Raw genomic sequence first — 20,373 nt, forward strand, 5'->3', positions numbered from 1 at the left:
CAGAATCATATGCTGCTGTTGCAGACCGGAACACATTGAGACAATTATACAGGGATGGAAAGCAGCATTTTAGTACTATTTCATACCCTCATCAATTTCCTACCTAAATTGGTATTTTATTGTTTTATTTGGCTTTCAATGCTCTTTGGGCAGTTAAACACAGTATCTTGTAATCTTAGTACCAGTAGGGGATATATGTAATCTAGCACGTAAGAATTTGTATGTGATGCTGTTAAAAGTATGACCTTAGGAAGTGGTGATTGGAGTCTGGCAAAACTACAAAGAGGAGTTTTATGTTTGTAATCTCCAAAAGTAATCGGCGTTTAGTTGGATTTCTAAATATAATTGGATTTTTAGTAATCTTTTGTGATAACTAATGTAGGTGTTTTGTACATGAGCACTTTGTCCCTTTTTTCCATTCTCTTACCAAATAATGGAGTGGAGAGACAGAGTGATAATTAATAACTACAGAAGATTATGGTGGAGCAGGTAAGGGGAGGGTAAAGCATACCTATATGCGCAGCCCTTGTGTCTCCATAGCGACCAGCCGTCTCCTTTAGTCTCTCGTTGGAACACAAAACAGAGTCCGATGGGAAAACAGCTGGCTGATTTTAGCCTTAGCAACCTGAACTCAAATGTTCCTGGCGGTGGTCGTCTTTTTTTTTTTTGTGTGTGTGTATTTATGTTTGAACTGTGTATAAATGTTTCCACTGCATCTCATTATTGTTTATAACCAGACGTGGGAAGTTTATGCATATTTTGTTAGGAGGGTCATCTATTGGAGAACGTGGAACTGTCTGTTTTCAGGTCAAATCAAATTGATATACTGTAGGTGTAGTTCAGTTTGCATATGTCAGTTTTTTAATGTTTGCTTCTTTTTTGCATAATTTCCCACATTTGCTGATAACACTGTAAAGTTCTAAGGTTCTACAATGCTCTGTAAATGATTGCCTTTCCATTATGAGCGATGAGAGAATTGACCCTTGTAATTTGTTCTCTAGGGATTCCATGTGCCGAGGAGACCATGAATGTGATGATGCAGTCGGGTTGTCACTTAAAGCCAGCCCCCTCCCTCTATTCATCAGACAGCATAGGCCTTTCCTGCGACTGGAACACTAATATGAGTTGTACAAATAGCATCTTAAACCACAACGAACAAACCGCAAATGTAAGTATTACTGGAAATTGTCTTTATCATTGTTTGAGCGCTGTAGCTTTATATGAACAGAGTTGAGCATTTCTATGGTGTACTTGTGGCCATTTGCAGAATTACCGTATATACTCGAGTATAAGCCGACTTTTTCAGCACTTTTTTGTGTGCTGAAAAAGCCCCCTCTGCTTATACTCGAGTCAGTGCAGTGTGAAGGAGGGACACGGAGGGCACAGCGCACACCTTTCCTGTGTCCCTCATGCTTCTCCGGCGGCAGCGGCGGGTCTATTAAAGGAAGTACCCGTTCGTGAGCTCTGATTGGCTCACGAACCGGCACTTCAATTAACCGACCCGCCGAGGGAGACGCAGGAGGGACACAGGAGAGGCGCGCGCTGTGCCCTCCGTGTCCCTCCTTCACAAGACAGCGCGGTAGCGGCGGAAGGTAAATAACTGGCACTGGGGGAGCATATTTGGCACTGGGGGGGGGCGCATATCTGGCACAATGAGGGCATATCTGGCACTATGAGGGGGCATATCTGGCACTGAGGGGGCATATCTGGCACTGAGGGGGCATATCTGGCACTGAGGGGGAGCATATCTGGCACTATGAGGGGGCATATCTGGCACTGTGGGGGCATATCTGGCACTATGAGGGGGCATATCTGGCACTGTGGGGGCATATCTGGCACTGTGGGGGCATATCTGGCAGTGTGAGGGCATATCTGGCAGTATGAGGGCTGTGTACGGCTAGAGCTGCATTTCCCACCCTAGGCTTATACTCGAGTCAATAAGTTTTCCCAGGTTTTTGTGGTAAAATTAGGTGCCTCGGCTTATATTCGGATCGACTTATACTCGAGTATATACGGGGGTATGTATTTTGTATTCTGTAAGTTATTGTTAAGAAAAAAGAAATATTGGTGGCGTCTTCTCAGGTATACTGATGCCATTGCGCTGGTCTAAAACTTTGAAAAGTTGGGAGATAACTCCAGTCAAACAAAAAAATCCAACATTTCCTCTCAGCTAGTGAACTGCTGGTGTCCTATTCCCGGGAGCTTTTGCCGTTTAGCATATGATACACACTCAGGTTTTTTTTAGCAATGAACGGAGGGTGCTGAGGAAACAAGCGGCAGCATGCCATATTACACCCAGATGTCCTACTTGTTTTAAAAGCCGTATGTGAGCTTCTGTACATTCAACTTGTAGATACTGGTGTCTTTACACTTAAACAATAATATCTAGATGTAATTTAAACGTACATCTAAAGACTGTAGGCAGCGATATACAAGCATTTGTTTAAAGTTTCATGGACTTTTAAAAGCTACATTTGCAAGGTTTGTGAGTTCATCACAGATACTGATGAGTTATTGTTAAAGATAAATATGTACATAGAGCCTGCCTCGGGACGTAGTTAATATCCTGGCGCTCAGTATCCTGGCAGTCAGAATGCAGATAGTGGCATAACGATGGTCAGAATGCTTTTAGAGGTTTAGGGTTAGGCACTGGGGGGAAGGGGGTGTTAGGGTTAGTCTGCGGGGGGCAGGGTCAGTTAGGATTAGGCTGCGAGAAGGGTGGGTTAGGCTGCAGGAGGGGGGGGGTGGGGGGTTAGGGGTAGGAATCCCGGTAATTAGGGTTGGGGTTTAAATACACACCAGGATCAGTTGGGATTTTGAACGTCCGGATCCTGTGCACCAGGATATTGATACCAACCACCTGATTCAGAGATGGACACACTTAGCACAGCCGCTGTGTCTTTGTACGCAGTGTAAGCGCTGCCATCATCTGAGATCTTCTGCTGCGTTACTCAGGATGGCCGGTGTTTTAACGAAGCTGGGACCAGTGAAGCTGTATCCAAGTACGCCACCACTGGCCTTGGCACATACAGTAAGTGGGGACAACATGCCCACATTTGTTGAAATGCTGCCTGTGCCTGATCCTTTCCCGCCCCAAGGTGCCACAGCGCCTGTAAATCATGCTGCAGCATGGGGGGGCACCACAAGTGATGTCGCAGACGAAGATCTGCACATACACAATAAAGATTCTGTGCATGTCTATATCTCAAAACCATTGGGATTGCGTACATCTCTGAATCTGGCCCATTGTCACTGACATTGTATTAAGTAAGGGGGTGGTAATCAAATCATTCAGTTAATGGCTTGGTTAGAGTCACAGGACAACATTTACATTAAATTCAAGGCTGTTTTTAAGATACAGTTAATGTGAAAGTCGTATTTCATGTCTGGAAGTAAGTGGATGACCACTCTCTATTATATGTCTGTTTTAACGACTTCTACACTACCCACTGTGTATGGTTTATTGTAAGTTGTTCTAATGTGAAATTAGGTATTTCCATTTGTAAAATACATTTTATACAGGTTGCTGCCATGTTGGGATATCCTACCCGCTTTCTCTTTCATCCATCTGGGGGACGCTGCGCCGTTACTTGTGGGTCAGAGGTGTGTGGTTGTGGAGTTTGGCACAGAACTATTAAAACCTGACTCATCCCCCCTCTAACCCCTCCCATCTCCTTCCTGCCTAGCCAGCACTTCAGTTTTAGTTTTGTGCCTGTGGAGTACAGACACAGATTTTTTTTCACTAAAGATTTTAGTAAGGTATTTTATTATTTTATTGCTTGGAGTGCCTAGTCCCTAGTTATACAGGTGACAGATACCACTAGAGTGGGGTTAGCTAGGTGGTTCCCACTCTATTCTGCCACTGGAGGCCACCACACTTCGGTCACTGGGGCTTGATTCCTGTCTCTAAGAAGTCGGCAGTGAGGAGGTACAGGATAGACACAATCTGTCTCTGACAGTATTGGTCTATCCTTCCTATATCCTTCCTATATTTATATGTCTGTATTTTTATATTTAATTTATTGGTTGGCCACGCCGGCAGTGGTACACTCTTCTGCGCGGCATGGTCGTCAGGGAACCATTCCGTCTCTCTCTGCGTCCAGATCTTCTGCTTCAAGGTCCATGTCACCACCCAGATTTAAGTTGGCTGGCTTTGACGGCTTGGTCCTTGAATCTAACATTTTAAGGGCAAAAGGATTTTCTCGTCCTGTTGTACAAACGATGATTCAGGCTAGAAAGCCGGTGACTTCTGGAATTTACCACAGGGTGTGGCGTATTTACATTGCTTGCTGTGAAAAGCGTGGGTTAACACCGGATTTGTTTAGAGTTCCTCGTCTATTATCTTTCCTTCAGGAGGGTCTCAATAAGGGTCTGAGACTTTCTTCACTAAAGGGTCAAGTTTCTGCCTTGTCGGTTCTTTTTCAAAGGAGACTAGCTATCATTCCAGAAGTTCAGACATTCCTTCAGGGAGTCCTTCGGATTCAGCCACCGTTTGTTCCTCCGGTTCCTCCCTAGGATTTAAACTTAGTTCTTACGGCTCTTCAGAAATCTCCATTTGAACCCTTGGAATCTGTAGAATTGCGGTATCTAACGCTCAAAGTTGTCTTCCTATTGGCAATTGCCTCCGCCAGACGAGTATCTGAGTTGGCGGCTCTTTCTTGCAGACCACCCTTGTTGGTGTTTCATGATGACCGGGTGGTTCTGCGGACAAAGCCTTCCTTCCTTCCGAAGGTTGTGTCAGCGTTTCATCTAAATCGGGACATTGTCCTTCCAGAGTTTGCTCCTTCTCCTTCCTAGGGCCATGCGGATTTATTTATCTCGTACGGAATCTATCCGTCGTACGGATACGTTGTTGGTTTTAATTGATGCGCTCAAATGAGGTTGGTCGGCTTCCAAGAACACAGTGACTCGTTGGGTAACTTCAGCCATCAGACAGACATACATGTCTTCGGATGTTTCGGTTCCTGACTCAATTCGAGCTCATTCTACTGGAGCTGTTGGAGCTTCTTTGGCTGTTCGCGGTGGTGCATCTATTGAGCAGCTGTGCAGGGCGGCGACTTGGTCGTCTGTGCAAACGTTTACAAAGTTTTACCATTTTCATACTTTCGGTTTGGAGACTGCCTCTGTTGGGCGTCAAATTTTACGGACGGCTATACCGTCTACATCTCCCTCCTCTCATTAGCTTGCTTTGGGGAATCCCACAAGTAACTGCGCAGCGTCCCCCAGATCGATGAAAGAGAAATAGGGATTTTTGTTTACTTACCGTAAAATCTTTCTCTGATTCCATCTGGGGGACACTGTGATCCCTCCCGTATGTTTGTCCGGTTTAAACAGTGTTTTTTTTCTGTCTATCTCCTTTGGCTTGGCTAAATGTTAGCGAAGTGCTAGCTAGGCAGGAAGGAGATGGGAGGGGTTAGAGAGGGGAGGAGTCAGGTTTTGATAGTTCTGTGCCAAACTCCACAACCACACACCTCTAACCCACAAGTAACGGCGCAGCGTCCCCCAAATGTAATCAGAGAAAGAGATTTTACGGTAAGTAAACAAAAATCCCTATTTCCCCCCAGGGGAGTATTCGTGTGATTATCTAATGAATATAAATGTATATCTCATTACTGATCCGTTATATACCGTGTGTCCAGATGCTCATGTTGGTAGAAACAGTACGGTCTCAGCTAGGTTGGAGCACGATTTATAATTCCATTTATTCCAGAATTAGATGTTATGCGAAGTGATTTATGTTTGTTGAGTTAATGAAGATAGGCCGCTAGAATCTCCATTTCACATTTCTAAAATGTTTGCAAAGTTTTCCATGTAAACCTTTTTGTTGACACTTTTTGAGCATACCTGGGTTTAATGATTTCAATTAAATAAAATACATGGCCATGTATGGTGGTCTGTTCTTAAGATCAGCAAGTCTCAGTGTGTGTTTTATTGCATGATTATTATTCTTTTCCCAGCTTATTTTGTAAAAGAGAACCAGTTATATTTGGTTTTATTAGCAGCTCACATAGTATCTAGTCTATCATGTGCCATATTGGCTCATGAGAGCATTAAGAAGCTAGCATGCTGCATGCAAACACAGGGAATCGCTGTCTATATTCTGTTACCTTATGAGTGCTGCCTTCATCCAGTCCCTGTCTTGTGCGCACGGGCAAGGTTAAGGAGAATCTCAAGGCACAGCTCCCCTAAGCCTTGCCTGTGCTCAAGTTGAGATTTATGCCGCTATCCAATTGCCGTAGAAAATATACTGCACAGCAAAAACGTTTTTTAGCACTATAGTATTATCGGGCTATCCCAAGTACAGCCCGATTTTTACGGTTCGATAATTTACCTGTTTTTGTCCGATAACCCATGGAATCCGGGATAATTTTCCGGAATCATGTGTTATGGCGCAAAAATGAGGCTCAGAGTGCCTCTTATTGGGTATTCTGCTTCACGTGCCTGAGGCACCCAAAGCCTAATCCCTTATAAGTGCCGGCAGTCAGGGGCTAATTGGATAGCCCCAGGGAAATCCATTTAATTTACCGCAGTTAATTGGATATCCCCAACCGTCTTGTGGCAGCAAGTGTAATACGGGACCAGTCACTGCATTTAGGTATAACATGCTGGATTTTCTTTGTGTTCCTCCCCTAATTAAAGGCATCATTGTTTGTTGTACTTAATTTTCTTTTTACATCTTACCAAATGCTCTAAACACTTTGTAAACTATGTAAACATAATTGTATAATATACAAAATTAAGATTATACCTATAATTAGAAATCTCCAGCATTGTGTTGTAGAGTATAGGGATCTCTGACCGTCTTACAGGTTCTCATTACCAACTCTATTAGGTATAATCTAGCTCCATAAATGCATTCATAATATGATATTCTATTTCGCTATCATTTTCTAATCTGTAACTTGTAGGATGTTGGTAGTGTAAAGCAGTGGTTCCTAAACTATTTTGAATCACGGCGCCCTAGAGAATCAGATTTCTCTTTTCACGGCACCTCTGGGCCAAAAGTTTTTCTTATTGAGAAATGTAAATAGAAATACAAAATTGAAGTAAATTGTGTTTATACGTCATCCTTAGGTTCAGTTATGTGGTATACGTACACTGGTTTTGCCTATTACAGTGACCATAAATAATTTGAATTGGTCCTGGACTACCAGTCCGAGGCACCCCTGCAAGTGTCCTGAGACACCCCAGGGTGCCACAGCACACATTTTGAAACCAATGCCGTAGAGTATAAGTAGCTATACTTTCTTTCTCTGACGTCCTAAGTGGATGCTGGGGACTCCGTCAGGACCATGGGGAATAGCGGCTCCGCAGGAGACAGGGCACAAAAGTAAAAGCTTTAGGATCAGGTGGTGTGCACTGGCTCCTCCCCCTATGACCCTCCTCCAAGCCTCAGTTAGGTTTTTGTGCCCGGCCGAGAAGGGTGCAATCTAGGTGGCTCTCCTAAAGAGCTGCTTAGAGTAAAAGTTTTATTAGGTTTTTATTTTCAGTGAGTCCTGCTGGCAACAGGCTCACTGCAACGAGGGACTTAGGGGAGAAGAAGTGAACTCACCTGCGTGCAGGATGGATTGGCTTCTTAGGCTACTGGACACTAGCTCCATAGGGACGATCACAGGTACAGCCTGGATGGGTCACCGGAGCCGCGCCGCCGACCCCCTTGCAGATGCTGAAGAGAGAAGAGGTCCAGAAATCGGCGGCTGAAGACTTCTCAGTCTTCATGAGGTAGCGCACAGCACTGCAGCTGTGCGCCATTGCTCTCAGCACACTTCACACCAACGGTCACTGAGGGTGCAGGGCGCTGGGGGGGGCGCCCTGGGCAGCAATGAAAGTACCTATACTGGCTAAAAATACATCACATATAGCCTCTGGGGCTATATGGATGTATTTAACCCCTGCCAGGTTGTCAGAAAAACGGGAGAAGAAGCCCGCCGAAAAGGGGGCGGGGCCTATTCTCCTCAGCACACAGCGCCATTTTCCCTCACAGAACTGCTGGTGGGAAGGCTCCCAGGCTCTCCCCTGCACTGCACTACAGAAACAGGGTTAAAACAGAGAGGGGGGGCACTTATTTGGCGATATGCTTATATATTAAGATGCTATAAGGGAAAACACTTATATAAAGGTTGTCCCTGTATAATTATAGCGTTTTGGTGTGTGCTGGCAAACTCTCCCTCTGTCTCCCCAAAGGGCTAGTGGGGTCCTGTCCTCTATCAGAGCATTCCCTGTGTGTGTGCTGTGTGTCGGTACGTGTGTGTCGACATGTATGAGGACGATGTTGGTGAGGAGGCGGAGCAATTGCCTGTAATGGTGATGTCACTCTCTAGGGAGTCGACACCGGAATGGATGGCGTATTTAGGGAATTACGTGATAATGTCAACACGCTGCAAGGTCGGTTGACGACATGAGACGGCCGGCAAACAAATTAGTACCTGTCCAGGCGTCTCAAACACCGTCAGGGGCTTTAAAACGCCCATTTACCTCAGTCGGTCGACACAGACACGGACACTGACTCCAGTGTCGACGGTGAAGAAACAAACGTATTTTCCTTTAGGGCCACACGTTACATGTTAAGGGCAATGAAGGAGGTGTTACATATTTCTGATACTACAAGTACCACAAAAAAGGGTATTATGTGGGGTGTGAAAAAACTACCTGTAGTTTTTCCTGAATCAGATAAATTAAATGAAGTGTGTGATGATGCGTGGGTTTCCCCCGATAGAAAATTATTGGCGGTATACCCTTTCCCGCCAGAAGTTAGGGCGCGTTGGGAAACACCCCTTAGGGTGGATAAGACGCTCACACGCTTATCAAGTGGCGTTACCGTCTCCAGATACGGCCGCCCTCAAGGAGCCAACTGATAGGAGGCTGGAAAATATCCTAAAAAGTATATACACACATACTGGTGTTATACTGCGACCAGCGATCGCCTCAGCCTGGATGTGCAGCGCTGGGGTGGCTTGGTCGGATTCCCTGACTGAAAATATTGATACCCTTGACAGGGACAGTATTTTATTGACTATAGAGCATTTAAAGGATGCATTTCTATATATGCGAGATGCACAGAGGGATATTTGCACTCTGGCATCAAGAGTAAGTGCGATGTCCATATCTGCCAGAAGATGTTTATGGACACGACAGTGGTCAGGTGATGCAGATTCCAAACGGCACATGGAAGTATTGCCGTATAAAGGGGAGGAGTTATTTGGGGTCGGTCCATCGGACCTGGTGGCCACGGCAACAGCTGGAAAATCCACCTTTTTTACCCCAAGTCACATCTCAGCAGAAAAAGACACCGTCTTTTCAGCCTCAGTCCTTTCGTCCCCATAAGGGCAAGCGGGCAAAAGGCCAGTCATATCTGCCCAGGGATAGAGGAAAGGGAAGAAGACTGCAGCAGGCAGCCCATTCCCAGGAACAGAAGCCCTCCACCGCTTCTGCCAAGTCCTCCGCATGACGCTGGGGCCGTACAAGCGGACTCAGGTGCGGTGGGGGGTCGTCTCAAGAGTTTCAGCACGCAGTGGCCTCACTCGCAAGTGGACCCCTGGATCCTACAAGTAGTATCCCAGGGATACAGATTGGAAATTCGAGACGTCTCCCCCTCGCAGGTTCCTGAAGTCTGCTTTACCAACGTCTCCCTCCGACAGGGAGGCAGTATTGGAAACAATTCACAAGCTGTATTCCCAGCAGGTGATAATCAAAGTACCCCTCCTACAACAAGGAAAGGGGTATTATTCCACACTATATTGTGGTACTGAAGCCAGACGGCTCGGTGAGACCTATTCTAAATCTGAAATATTTGAACACTTACATACAAAGGTTCAAATCAAGATGGAGTCACTCAGAGCAGTGATAGCGAACCAGGAAGAAGGGGACTATATGGTGTCCCTGGACATCAGGGATGCTTACCTCCATGTCCCAATTTGCCCTTCTCACCAAGGGTACCTCAGGTTCGTGGTACAGAACTGTCACTATCAGTTTCAGACGCTGCCGTTTGGATTGTCCACGGCACCCCGGGTCTTTACCAAGGTAATGGCCGAAATGATGATTCTTCTTCAAAGAAAATGGACGATCTCCCGATAAGGGCAAGGTCCAGAGAACAGTTGGAGGTCGGAGTAGCACTATCTCAAGTAGTTCTACGACAGCACGGGTGGATTCTAAATATTCCAAAATCGCAGCTGTTTCCATTCGGCAGATTTCACGCAAGAACTTTTCAGTGGGATCTGCTGGAAAAATGGTCCGGATCGCATCTTCAGATGCATCAGCGGATAACCCTGTCTCCAAGGACAAGGGTGTTTCTTCTGCGGTGGCTGCAGAGTGCTCATCTACTAAAGGGCCGCAGATTCGGCATTCAGGACTGGGTCCTGGTAACCACGGATGCCAGCCTGAGAGGCTGGGGAGCAGTCACACAGGGAAAAATTTTCCAGGGAGTGTGATCAAGTCTGGAGACTTCTCTCCACATAAATATACTGGAGCTAAGGACAATTTACAATGCTCTAAGCTTAGCAAGACCTCTGCTTCAAGGTCAGCCGGTATTGATCCAGTGGGACAACATCACGGCAGTCGCCCACGTAAACAGACAGGGCGGCACAAGAAGCAGGAGGGCAATGGCAGAAACTGCAAGGATTCTTCGCTGGGCGGAAAATCATGTGATAGCACTGTCAGCAGTGTTCATTCCGGGAGTGGACAACTGGGAAGCAGACTTCCTCAGCAGGCACGACCTCCACCCGGGAGAGTGGGGACTTCATCGGGAAGTCTTCCACATGATTGTGAACCGTTGGGAAAGACCAAAGGTGGACATGATGGCGTCCCGCCTGAACAAAAAACTGGACAGGTATTGCGCCAGGTCAAGAGACCCTCAGGCAATAGCTGTGGACGTTCTGGTAACACTGTGGGTGTACCAGTCGGTGTATGTGTTCCCTCCTCTGCTTCTCATACCCAAGGTACTGAGAATTATAAGACGTAGAGGAGTAAGAACTATACTCGTGGCTCCGGATTGGCCAAGAAGGACTTGGTACCCGGAACTTCAAGAAATGCTCACAGAGGACTCATGGCCTCTGCCGCTAAGAAGGGACTTGCTTCAGCAAGTACCATGTCTGTTCCAAGACTTACCGCGGCTGCGTTTGACGGCATGGCGGTGGAACGCCGGATCCTAAGGGAAAAAGGCATTCCGGAAGAGGTCATTCCTACCCTGGTCAAAGCCAGGAAGGAGGTGACCGCACAACATTATCACCACATGTGGCGAAAATATGTTGCGTGGTGTGAGGCCAGGAAGGCCCCACGAAGAAATTTCAACTCGGTCGATTCCTGCATTTCCTGCAAACAGGAGTGTCTATGGGCCTCAAATTGGGGTCCAGTAAGGTTCAAATTTCGGCCCTGTCAATTTTCTTCCAGAAAGAATTGGCTTCAGTTCCTGAAGTCCAGAAGTTTCTCAAGGGAGTACTGCATATACAACCCCCTTTTGTGCCTCCAGTGGCACTGTGGGATCTCAACGTAGTTCTGGGATTCCTCAAATCACATTGGTTTAAACCGCTCAAATCTGTGGATTTGAAATATCTCACATGAAAAGTGACCATGCTGTTGGCCCTGGCCTCGGCCAGGCGAGTGTCAGAATTGGCGGCCTTGTCTCACAAAGCCCATATCTGATTGTCCATTCGGACAGGGCAGAGCTGCGGACTCGTCCCCAGTTTCTCCCTAAGGTGGTGTCAGCGTTTCACCTGCACCAGCTTATTGTGGTACCTGCGGCTACTAGGGACTTGGAGGACTCCAAGTTGCTAGATGTTGTCAGGGCCCTGAAAATATAGGTTTCCAGGACGGCTGGAGTCAGGAAAACTGACTTGCTGTTATCCTGTAGGCACCCAAAAAACTGGGTGCTCTTGCTTCTAAGCAGACGATTGCTAGTTGGATGTGTAGTACAATTCAGCTTGCACATTCTGTGGCAGGCCTGCCACAGCCAAAATATGTAAATGCCCATTCCACAAGGAAGGTGGGCTCATCTTGGGCGGCTGCCCGAGGGGTCTCGGCTTTACAACTTTGCCGAGCTGCTACTTGGTCAGGGGCACACCCTGGCTGAGGAGGACCTGGAGTTCTCTCATTCGGTGCTGCAGAGTCATCCGCACTCTCCCGCCCGTTTGGGAGCTTTGGTATAATCCCCATGGTCCTGACGGAGTCCCCAGCATCCACTTAGGACGTCAGAGAAAATAAGAATTTACTTACCGATAATTCTATTTCTCGTAGTCCGTAGTGGATGCTGGGCGCCCATCCCAAGTGCGGATTGTCTGCAATACTTGTACATAGTTATTGTTACAAAAATCGGGTTATTATTGTTGTGAGCCATCTTTTCAGAGGCTCCGCTGTTATCATGCTGTTGACTGGGTTCAGATCACAGGTTGTACAGTGTGATTGGTGTGGCTGGTATGAGTCTTACCCGGGATTCAAAATCCTTCCTTATTGTGTACGCTCGTCCGGGCACAGTATCCTAACTGAGGCTTGGAGGAGGGTCATAGGGGGAGGAGCCAGTGCACACCACCTGATCCTAAAGCTTTTACTTTTGTGCCCTGTCTCCTGCGGAGCCGCTATTCCCCATGGTCCTGACGGAGTCCCCAGCATCCACTACGGACTACGAGAAATAGAATTATCGGTAAGTAAATTCTTATTTTATTCCCTTTTGTGTGATTGAAATATATAAAAAAACATTAAACCATTTTTTAAGTGTAATTCTGTGAGGTTATTTTTTGGCAGTCAGAGTTAATAAAGGTTCTGATTTTACTTGTTAACAGTAAAATTGTGGCAAAATGTAATCCTAAAGCTGAAATGTGTGTTTCCCTGAGTGTGGTTTCACAGCCAGTCATTTTAAAAGCATTTTTAATTTAGTTTAATATGTATGGGTAGTAACGGATTCCAAAATAAAATTGGATTTGGAACAGTGGGCAATAGTTACTGAAGAAGGAAAGTAAGTAAAATAAAGTTTCAAATAATGATTAGTTTATATTCATAAACGGTATAGGAGGACTTCCCCTGCATTGCCATCTAATGGGTAAGTATATATTGGTTATAAGTCTTTACACTATGATGGCAGCAATAGGTAGCTTCGCTGGTGTACGGCTTTTCAGAATATACCCTCACTAGAAATAAAAAAATAGGGATCCTGGACTATAAAATGATGTGTATGAGGTGTCGCTGTGTCACAGTTGGAAGAATTCAGCTGTTTTACGTACCATGCTAATTAATTGGCGCCCATTAATTATCACGCCCAAATAAGACCTGGTAAAGCCGCATAAAGTGGCTAAAACCGTCTACAGTTAGCCCGCATTTCTTGTCTCCCTCACCGAAGGCAGTGAGTAGAAATGTGTGCGCCCTTGGCATTCACTCACGATCGGAGCAGCAATAGAATTGCTCCATTGGTACACCCATTAATTAACGCATTGCATAAAACTACTGAAATCTCCACAATGCATGTAAAAGGATTTTTTTTTTTTTTTTGAAATAATGTTTTATTGATTATATAAGGATATAAACATACAGATGCAACGTTGTAACAATAGATGGCATATAAGGAACGAATGACATATTATGATCAGGAGGGAGGGGGACTCAATAGATCTATCAATAAATAGTTGTCTCGCTTGCCTCCATGAAGACAGATTACCAAAATGCTACAATTATCCATTAAAGTTAAGAGAAAGGGGGGGAAAAACAAAGAATATGAAGAAAAGGGGGGGGGGGGAGGGGGGAGGGAGGGAAAGGTCGGCCAGTCCGAGCCACCGATAGATACAGCTTTTCGATGTAGGTAAGGTCCCGACAACATCTCAAATAATCAGCATCAAATATATAGAATGTAGCACTAGGTATTAGTTGCTAAATGGTTGTCAATGGAGGTTCAGCGTTGAAATGCAAAGTCCATGGTGTCCATGTCTCGGCGAAAGAGAGTGGGGAGTCTCGAAGAGAAGCCGTGATTCGCTCTAACTTATATGTGAACCAAATTGCATTAATAGTAGCGACCATAGTAGGAGGGGCCACAGATTTCCACTTGGATGCTATTAGACATTTGGCTGTGTTTAGAATATGTTTAATTAGGGCTCGTTGATGGCGCGAGGTGTTAGGGATGGGACGGGAAAGTAGCGAATAAAAGGGTGAGTCCGGCACGGTTAAGTGCGTAACTTCTAGGACCAATTTATGAATTTGTCCCCAATATTGACGAATTGTTGGACAAGACCACCAAACATGCAGCAAGCTCCCCCTGCAACCACATAATCTCCAGCACTCGTCCGAGCACGTTGGATAAATAGAGTGTAATCTAGTAGGTACCAGGTACCAGCGATAGTACAATTTATATGAGTTTTCGGCTATACGAACCGAGATAGAGCTCTTAGTAATTTCCTGTCCAATATCCTCCCATTCCTCTACGGTTAAGGACTCCCCCACCTCCCTCTCCCACGCCAACTCGTGACTCTCCTTGGGGGGGACATTGTGTGACAGTAACACTCGATATATGCGTGAAAGGAGACCCTTCGTTAAGCGAGAGCCGCAGCACCATATTTCCAGGGGGGTAGCTATGAAGGGATTGGTGGGTTTAGGGAGTGAACCGTAGAAGTGTCTAATTTGCAAGAATTGGCAAAATACCGAGTGAGGGAGCAGGTAGCGGGATTGTAAATTTTCAAAGGATGGGAATGAGGAAAGAGGGGCAATGTCCTGAAGGAAGAGAATATTGTGTGTTGTCCAGTGTTGAAATGCAGCGTGGTTATTACCCGGTGGGAACAGTGGGTTGTTCCATAGAGGAGTTAGGTAGGGATTGTGGGATCGGAGTTGATAGAAGCGAGTGCAAAAATCCCACACTGTCAGGGAAAAGCGCACTGTTGGCAAGAGTAAAGTAGAGGCGGGTCGGGAGCGGGGTGGGGACCACAGCAGGGTTGCAAGTGAGAAGATATGGAGAGATTGTGCCTCAATGCATGTCCACGTTCTCTGGGCTGGAGGTGAGTGCCAGAGGACACATGAAGCTAGGTGTGCGGCTCGATAGTATCGAGTAAGGTCTGGTACGCCAAGACCGCCTTCCGAGCGGTGTTGTTGTAATAGCCGTATCTTAACCCTGGGTTTCTTCCCAGCCCATATAAAGCTAGATATATCCCGCTGTAGATTCTTTAATATTTTGACTGGAATGTGGATAGGCAGGGTTTGCCATAGGTACAATATCCGTGGTAATAAATTCATTTTGACTGCTGCTATACGGCCAAACCAGGAAATAAATAATTTATTCCAGGCCGCAAGATCTGTTTTAATCTGAGATATCAATCGTGGGAAGTTAGCAGCATATAGCGATGAATAAGATTTGGTTAGATAAATACCTAAATATTTAAGTTTAGTATTTTGCCATTTACAGGCAAAAGAAGAGCGTAAAGTAGTGATATCCTGCGGGGGGATATGTAAATCTAGGATCTCTGTTTTGTCTGCATTGAGTTTATAGTTTGAAATGGAGCTATATGTATGGATCTCCTGAAAAAGCTGTTGTAAGGACGTGTATGGGTTAGTCAAAGTCAGGATGACATCATCTGCATATAGAGCGATTTTATATTCATGGTTGTCCACCAGGACACCCGAGATATTGGGATTCAGACGGATTTTCGCCGCCAGTGGTTCCATAACTAGGGCAAAAAGTAAAGGGGAAAGTGGGCATCCTTGACGGGTGCCATTTTTGATAGACAGGGGCGAGGAAGTGAGGCCATTAACTAGAATTGACGCTGAGGGGTTATCATAAAGCGAGGTGATGGCATTATAAAATGAGCCTTGGATACCGATTGCTTGAAGAGTATGCTGTATGAAGGGCCAGGCTACCCTATCAAAGGCTTTTTCCGCGTCAAGAGCCACCACCAATGTTGGGGTGGCGTCCCGATGGGAGAGATGAATGAGATCTATAAGGCGTCTAGTATTATCCGCAGCCTGTCGATTGGGGATAAAGCCTACTTGATCTGGGTGTATCAGTGTGGGAAGGTGAGGGGCAAGTCGATTAGCCAGGATTTTGGCGAATAACTTTAAATCTGTATTCAATAACGATATGGGTCTATAGTTCTTTAGTTCCATAGGATCTCGATCAGGTTTGGCAATAACTACAATATTGGCTCTGGTAGTCGCTGCATCGAGGGAGTTCCCCTCCATCAGCGAGTTAAATAGTGAATGTAACATGGGGAGAAGGGCTTGGGAGAATTTCTTATAGTATATGGCAGTATATCCGTCTGGACCCGGTGCGGAGGAGCGGCGGAGCTGCCCGATTGTGAGGAGAATTTCTTCACGTGTAATAGGATCATTGAGCAATTCAATGTCCGTTGTGGATAATTTCGGTAATTGACAAGAAGAAAGATAGTGTTGGATATTTGTTATATAGTGTGGGTCAGTAGCAGCCTCAGAGGGGAGGTTATAGAGGGAAGCATAATAATCCTGAAAGAGGGAAGCCATCACCTTAGGGTCAGTCGTTGCGGATCCGTCGGGACATCTTAATGCCAGGATTCGATTGAGCGTGCGTTTCTCACGCAGTCGCCGAGCCAAAAGTGTATCCGCCTTATCCGACTTTTCATAGAATTTTTGGCGGATCCATAATAACGATTTGATCGTTTTCTTTGTGAGTATTTGGGTTAGTTGCCCTTTCAGGGCAAGTATCTTTAAATATAGTTTACGTTTGGGGAAACGCTGATGACGGAGTGTCATAGATGCTAATTCGGTCTCCAGATCTGCGATCCGTTTAGACTCAACCTTCCTCTGAGTTGATGTAAGGCTAATAAGGAGCCCCCGCAACGTTGCTTTGTGAGCTTCCCATAATATTGTGGGCGATATTTCAGGGGAGACGTTATCATTTAGGAAGTGGTGAATCGCTTCCTCTATTCGAGTCACATTATCAGACTTAAGAAATAAGGACTCATTAAGGCGCCACTTGCGGGAAGTCAGAGGTCTATGGGGACAAGCAAGATCAAGCAGAATCGCATAGTGGTCAGACCAGGTGGTCGGAATCACTTGGGCTCCCAATAGGGATTGGGTGGAGTCCCTATCTACAAATACATAATCAATACGCGTGTATATATCGTGTTGTGGGGAATAGTGTGTATAACCCTTAGCAGAAGGATAAAGTGTTTTCCAAGCATCATATAAATTATGTGCGGTGACACAGGTCTGAAGGAGTTTAGATAATTTGGCGTGAGGAGAGGGCCCTACACCTGGGCGGGATCTGTCAACATGGGGATCCATTGTAGCATTGCAGTCACCGGCCATAATGACCCAGGAATTCGAGAATTTAGAGAGGTGGTCAGAGAGCGTTCTAAAAAAGGAGCCTTGCTGCATGTTTGGAGCATAAACTGACGCCAGAGTAATGGGAGTTTGATTAAGGGATCCGGAAAGAATCACAAATCTGCCGTGGGCGTCACAAATTGTGTCTTGGACGACTAAGGGTAGGTCTCGATGAACCAGGATGGCAGTGCCTCTACGTTTAGTTGACATTGTGGAGTAGAAGGCATGAGGATAGCGTTTAGAGCTTAAGGAGGGGTGAGGGGTCTTAAAATGGGTTTCCTGTAGGAATATGATATCCGCCTTTTGTCTGGCGAAGAACTGAAATGCCATGGATCGCTTGGTCGGGGAATTAAGGCCATTGACGTTAATGGATAAGACTTTCAAAGTCATGGGGGTCGAAGGTCTGAGCAGCTCAGTAGAAAGGGTAGCTCTGGACATGGACGACCTTGGGGTATGGAAGAGGGGGGGTAGAGAGAGTGGTAACAGGTAAAAGAGATCGTGTAAACGACCTGTAGAATTAGACCTTTTCCTAAAGGCGTGTTAGGTCTAGGAGTGAGGGGGCGGGCACCAGGCGGGCGGCCCCTTCGGGGTGTGGAATCATATCTATAGTAACACATAACTAGGAAACGAGGAACATAGAAGAGGGTATAAGGAGGGGGGAGGTACATTCCGCGAACCAGGACAGGAGGGGAACGGAAAGTTCAGATCAGGCAGTAAATAGAGATAAGTAGGAAAAGAAAAAGGACAGTTCTATCATTATACATATTGACGATTACTGTGCAAATTTACATAGATTAAACCAAGGCATCTCAAGGCCTAACATTAAGGTGGTTCACCATATTGTACGGATAAATCAATGTCGGTGCTCGACCACAATAATGTCTATAATCGTCATCTCCAGGGTCGGTGTCCGAGTAGCCCCCTCGGCTCTAGCAGTAGATTAGCCTTCCCAATTCAAGGCACGCAACCAGCAAAGGAGAGAGGGACCACTCTGAACCGAAACACAGGAGGCTCAAACTGCGCACAACTGATCTAGCTAATAGACCCAGATGGGGCCAATAATATTGTATAAACTAAGGTGTAAGAAACTAATGTAACATATAGATTATATCAAGAAAAGAATCAGTTGCAAAACAGCCCATCTCTCTATAGTGAGAGTCAAGGTGGGCAACATGTAAGGAGCTATATCCCCGAAGTAGGCAAACCGAGCCCGGAGGGGGAGACCGTCCCCCGGGGCAGAGCAGGCGGTAAGACCGTCTATCCCCAAGGGCGCGGCCAGCCCCCCCCCAGGTCAGAGTCGCCCAGCAGCGCCATGTAGGGACGAAATAAAACATCTTAGAATACTGAAATAGGCAGACCTTAGAGATCTAACATGTAAACTAATATATCAGTATGTCATTATAACAGTAAACATGGGAAGGGTTCAGAGAACATTGTCCAGTACGATCACTGATCCGAAGAGGGGATTCCGCTCGTTCATTTAGTAGACCATTCAGGAGTAGGAGCCTCAGGTCTCCCAGGGGGGGCGACAGGAAGTTGCTTTCGGATCTCGTCAGGAAGAGACTCAAATAAGCCCAAGGTTTTGAGAAAATTATATCCCTGGGAGGGCGTTTTTATCGAGTGATGAGAGCCATCTTTCGTGACATGAAGCTGGAACGGGAAACCCCATTTATATTTGATGGAATTATCTCGAAGGACTCTAGTGATAGCGGTCAGGTCCTTGCGCTTTCGGAGTGTGGAGGGGGCTAAGTCCTGGAAGATCTGCAGTTGGGTTCCAGAATAGAGAACCGTTTGTTGATCCCGTGCTACCATCATAAATTTCTCTTTCGTCTTGTAATAATGAAACCGCAGGATGACATCTCTTGGGGGTTGGGACGGTGGTGGACGTGGGCGTAGAGCTCGGTGTGCTCTATCGAGAAGGAGGAGGTCCTTTGAGACCTCGGGGATCATGGTTTGCAATAGGCCCTCTAGAAAGGTCGGGAGGGTCTCCATAGTAACGCTCTCCGGAATGTTGCGGATTCGGACATTGTTCCGGCGATTCCGGTTGTCCATATCTTCTAGGTGTTCTTCTTGCTGGGCCATGTCCGCCCGGATCTCCGCTAGTTCCTGTTCGACCACCACCTGGTATTGGCAGACTTCATCCACTTTACGTTCCAGGGTATCCGTGCGGGTGCCGAGATCAGCTAGTTCAGTTCTAAATTCAGTCAGGATCGACCTCATTTCCGTTTGAATGGTCTTAGTGACGATTGCCACTACATCTTGGGTCGTAAGACCTGACTTTGGTGTAAGATCGTCATCGGCATCCGACTGGGGGTCCACAGAGGGGGAGCCTCGTGATGTAGCACCTGCTTTTTCCCATGCTCGGAGGATACTAGGCTTAGCTTGGGCAGGTGTTTTGCGGTTCTTTTGCGACATGGCGGAATGATAGAGGTTGATAGCTGTCCGGTGGTAATACCGGGCCAGTAGAGTTGTTGACACGGTCACGGGATGGGCTGGGAGCAACTTCCAGAGATTTGATAGATGTTATGAAATGTGAGGTCCTAATCACATCCTGGTCGCAGAATGATTTAGTGTAGAGCTGGCATCATATGAACCTCATTTGGTAGTGGGCATAATAAGTAGTAATTAAGTGTGGAGCACAGGCGGCATCGTCGGATGAGGTAGGTAGTCCCCACTAGTGCCGATCCCGGTAGTCAGGTGGGAGAAGAGAAAAAAAGTAAACAGGGGGGGGGGGGGCACGCCCACCAGGTCACGGACCAGCCAGTGACCGGTCGTCGTGCAGCAGAATCTTATCGCTGAACGTGTGCCCACTTCAGCTGTTGGCACAGCACATCGATGGGTCGAGCCTGTTGCCCCACCACACGTCTCCCGCTTCTCTCCCGTCTCTCAGGGTCCCGTCTCGCTTCTTGATCCGTGCTCCGGGGCCTCAGTGCTGCATGCAGAGTGTTGGAGGCTGGACGGCCGGAGGTCGTGGGAGTTAGAGCAGACCTACTATGCTGCCCAGTGAGCCACCCACAGCCGTGAATGGACTCGCAGCGGGGCAGGGGGCCTCTCGCGATCTCTTTATGCTCAGCGGAAGCCTGCAGGGGAGGGGGGGGAAGAGCCCGCTGCACG

General features: G+C 46.6%; 1 protein-coding gene across 1 annotated transcript in view; it reads left to right on the plus strand.

Moving 5' to 3' along the window:
• Positions 1–20,373, plus strand: part of UNKL (unk like zinc finger) — a 221,997-nt gene that overhangs the window by 69,844 nt on the left and 131,780 nt on the right. Inside the window, 1 exon segment of the mRNA XM_063934556.1 lies at positions 1,002–1,168. Within this exon segment, the coding sequence (XP_063790626.1) occupies positions 1,002–1,168 (167 nt within the window).

Source organism: Pseudophryne corroboree, chromosome 7 (assembly GCF_028390025.1).
Source record: "Pseudophryne corroboree isolate aPseCor3 chromosome 7, aPseCor3.hap2, whole genome shotgun sequence".
Taxonomy (NCBI): Eukaryota; Metazoa; Chordata; class Amphibia; order Anura; family Myobatrachidae; genus Pseudophryne; species Pseudophryne corroboree.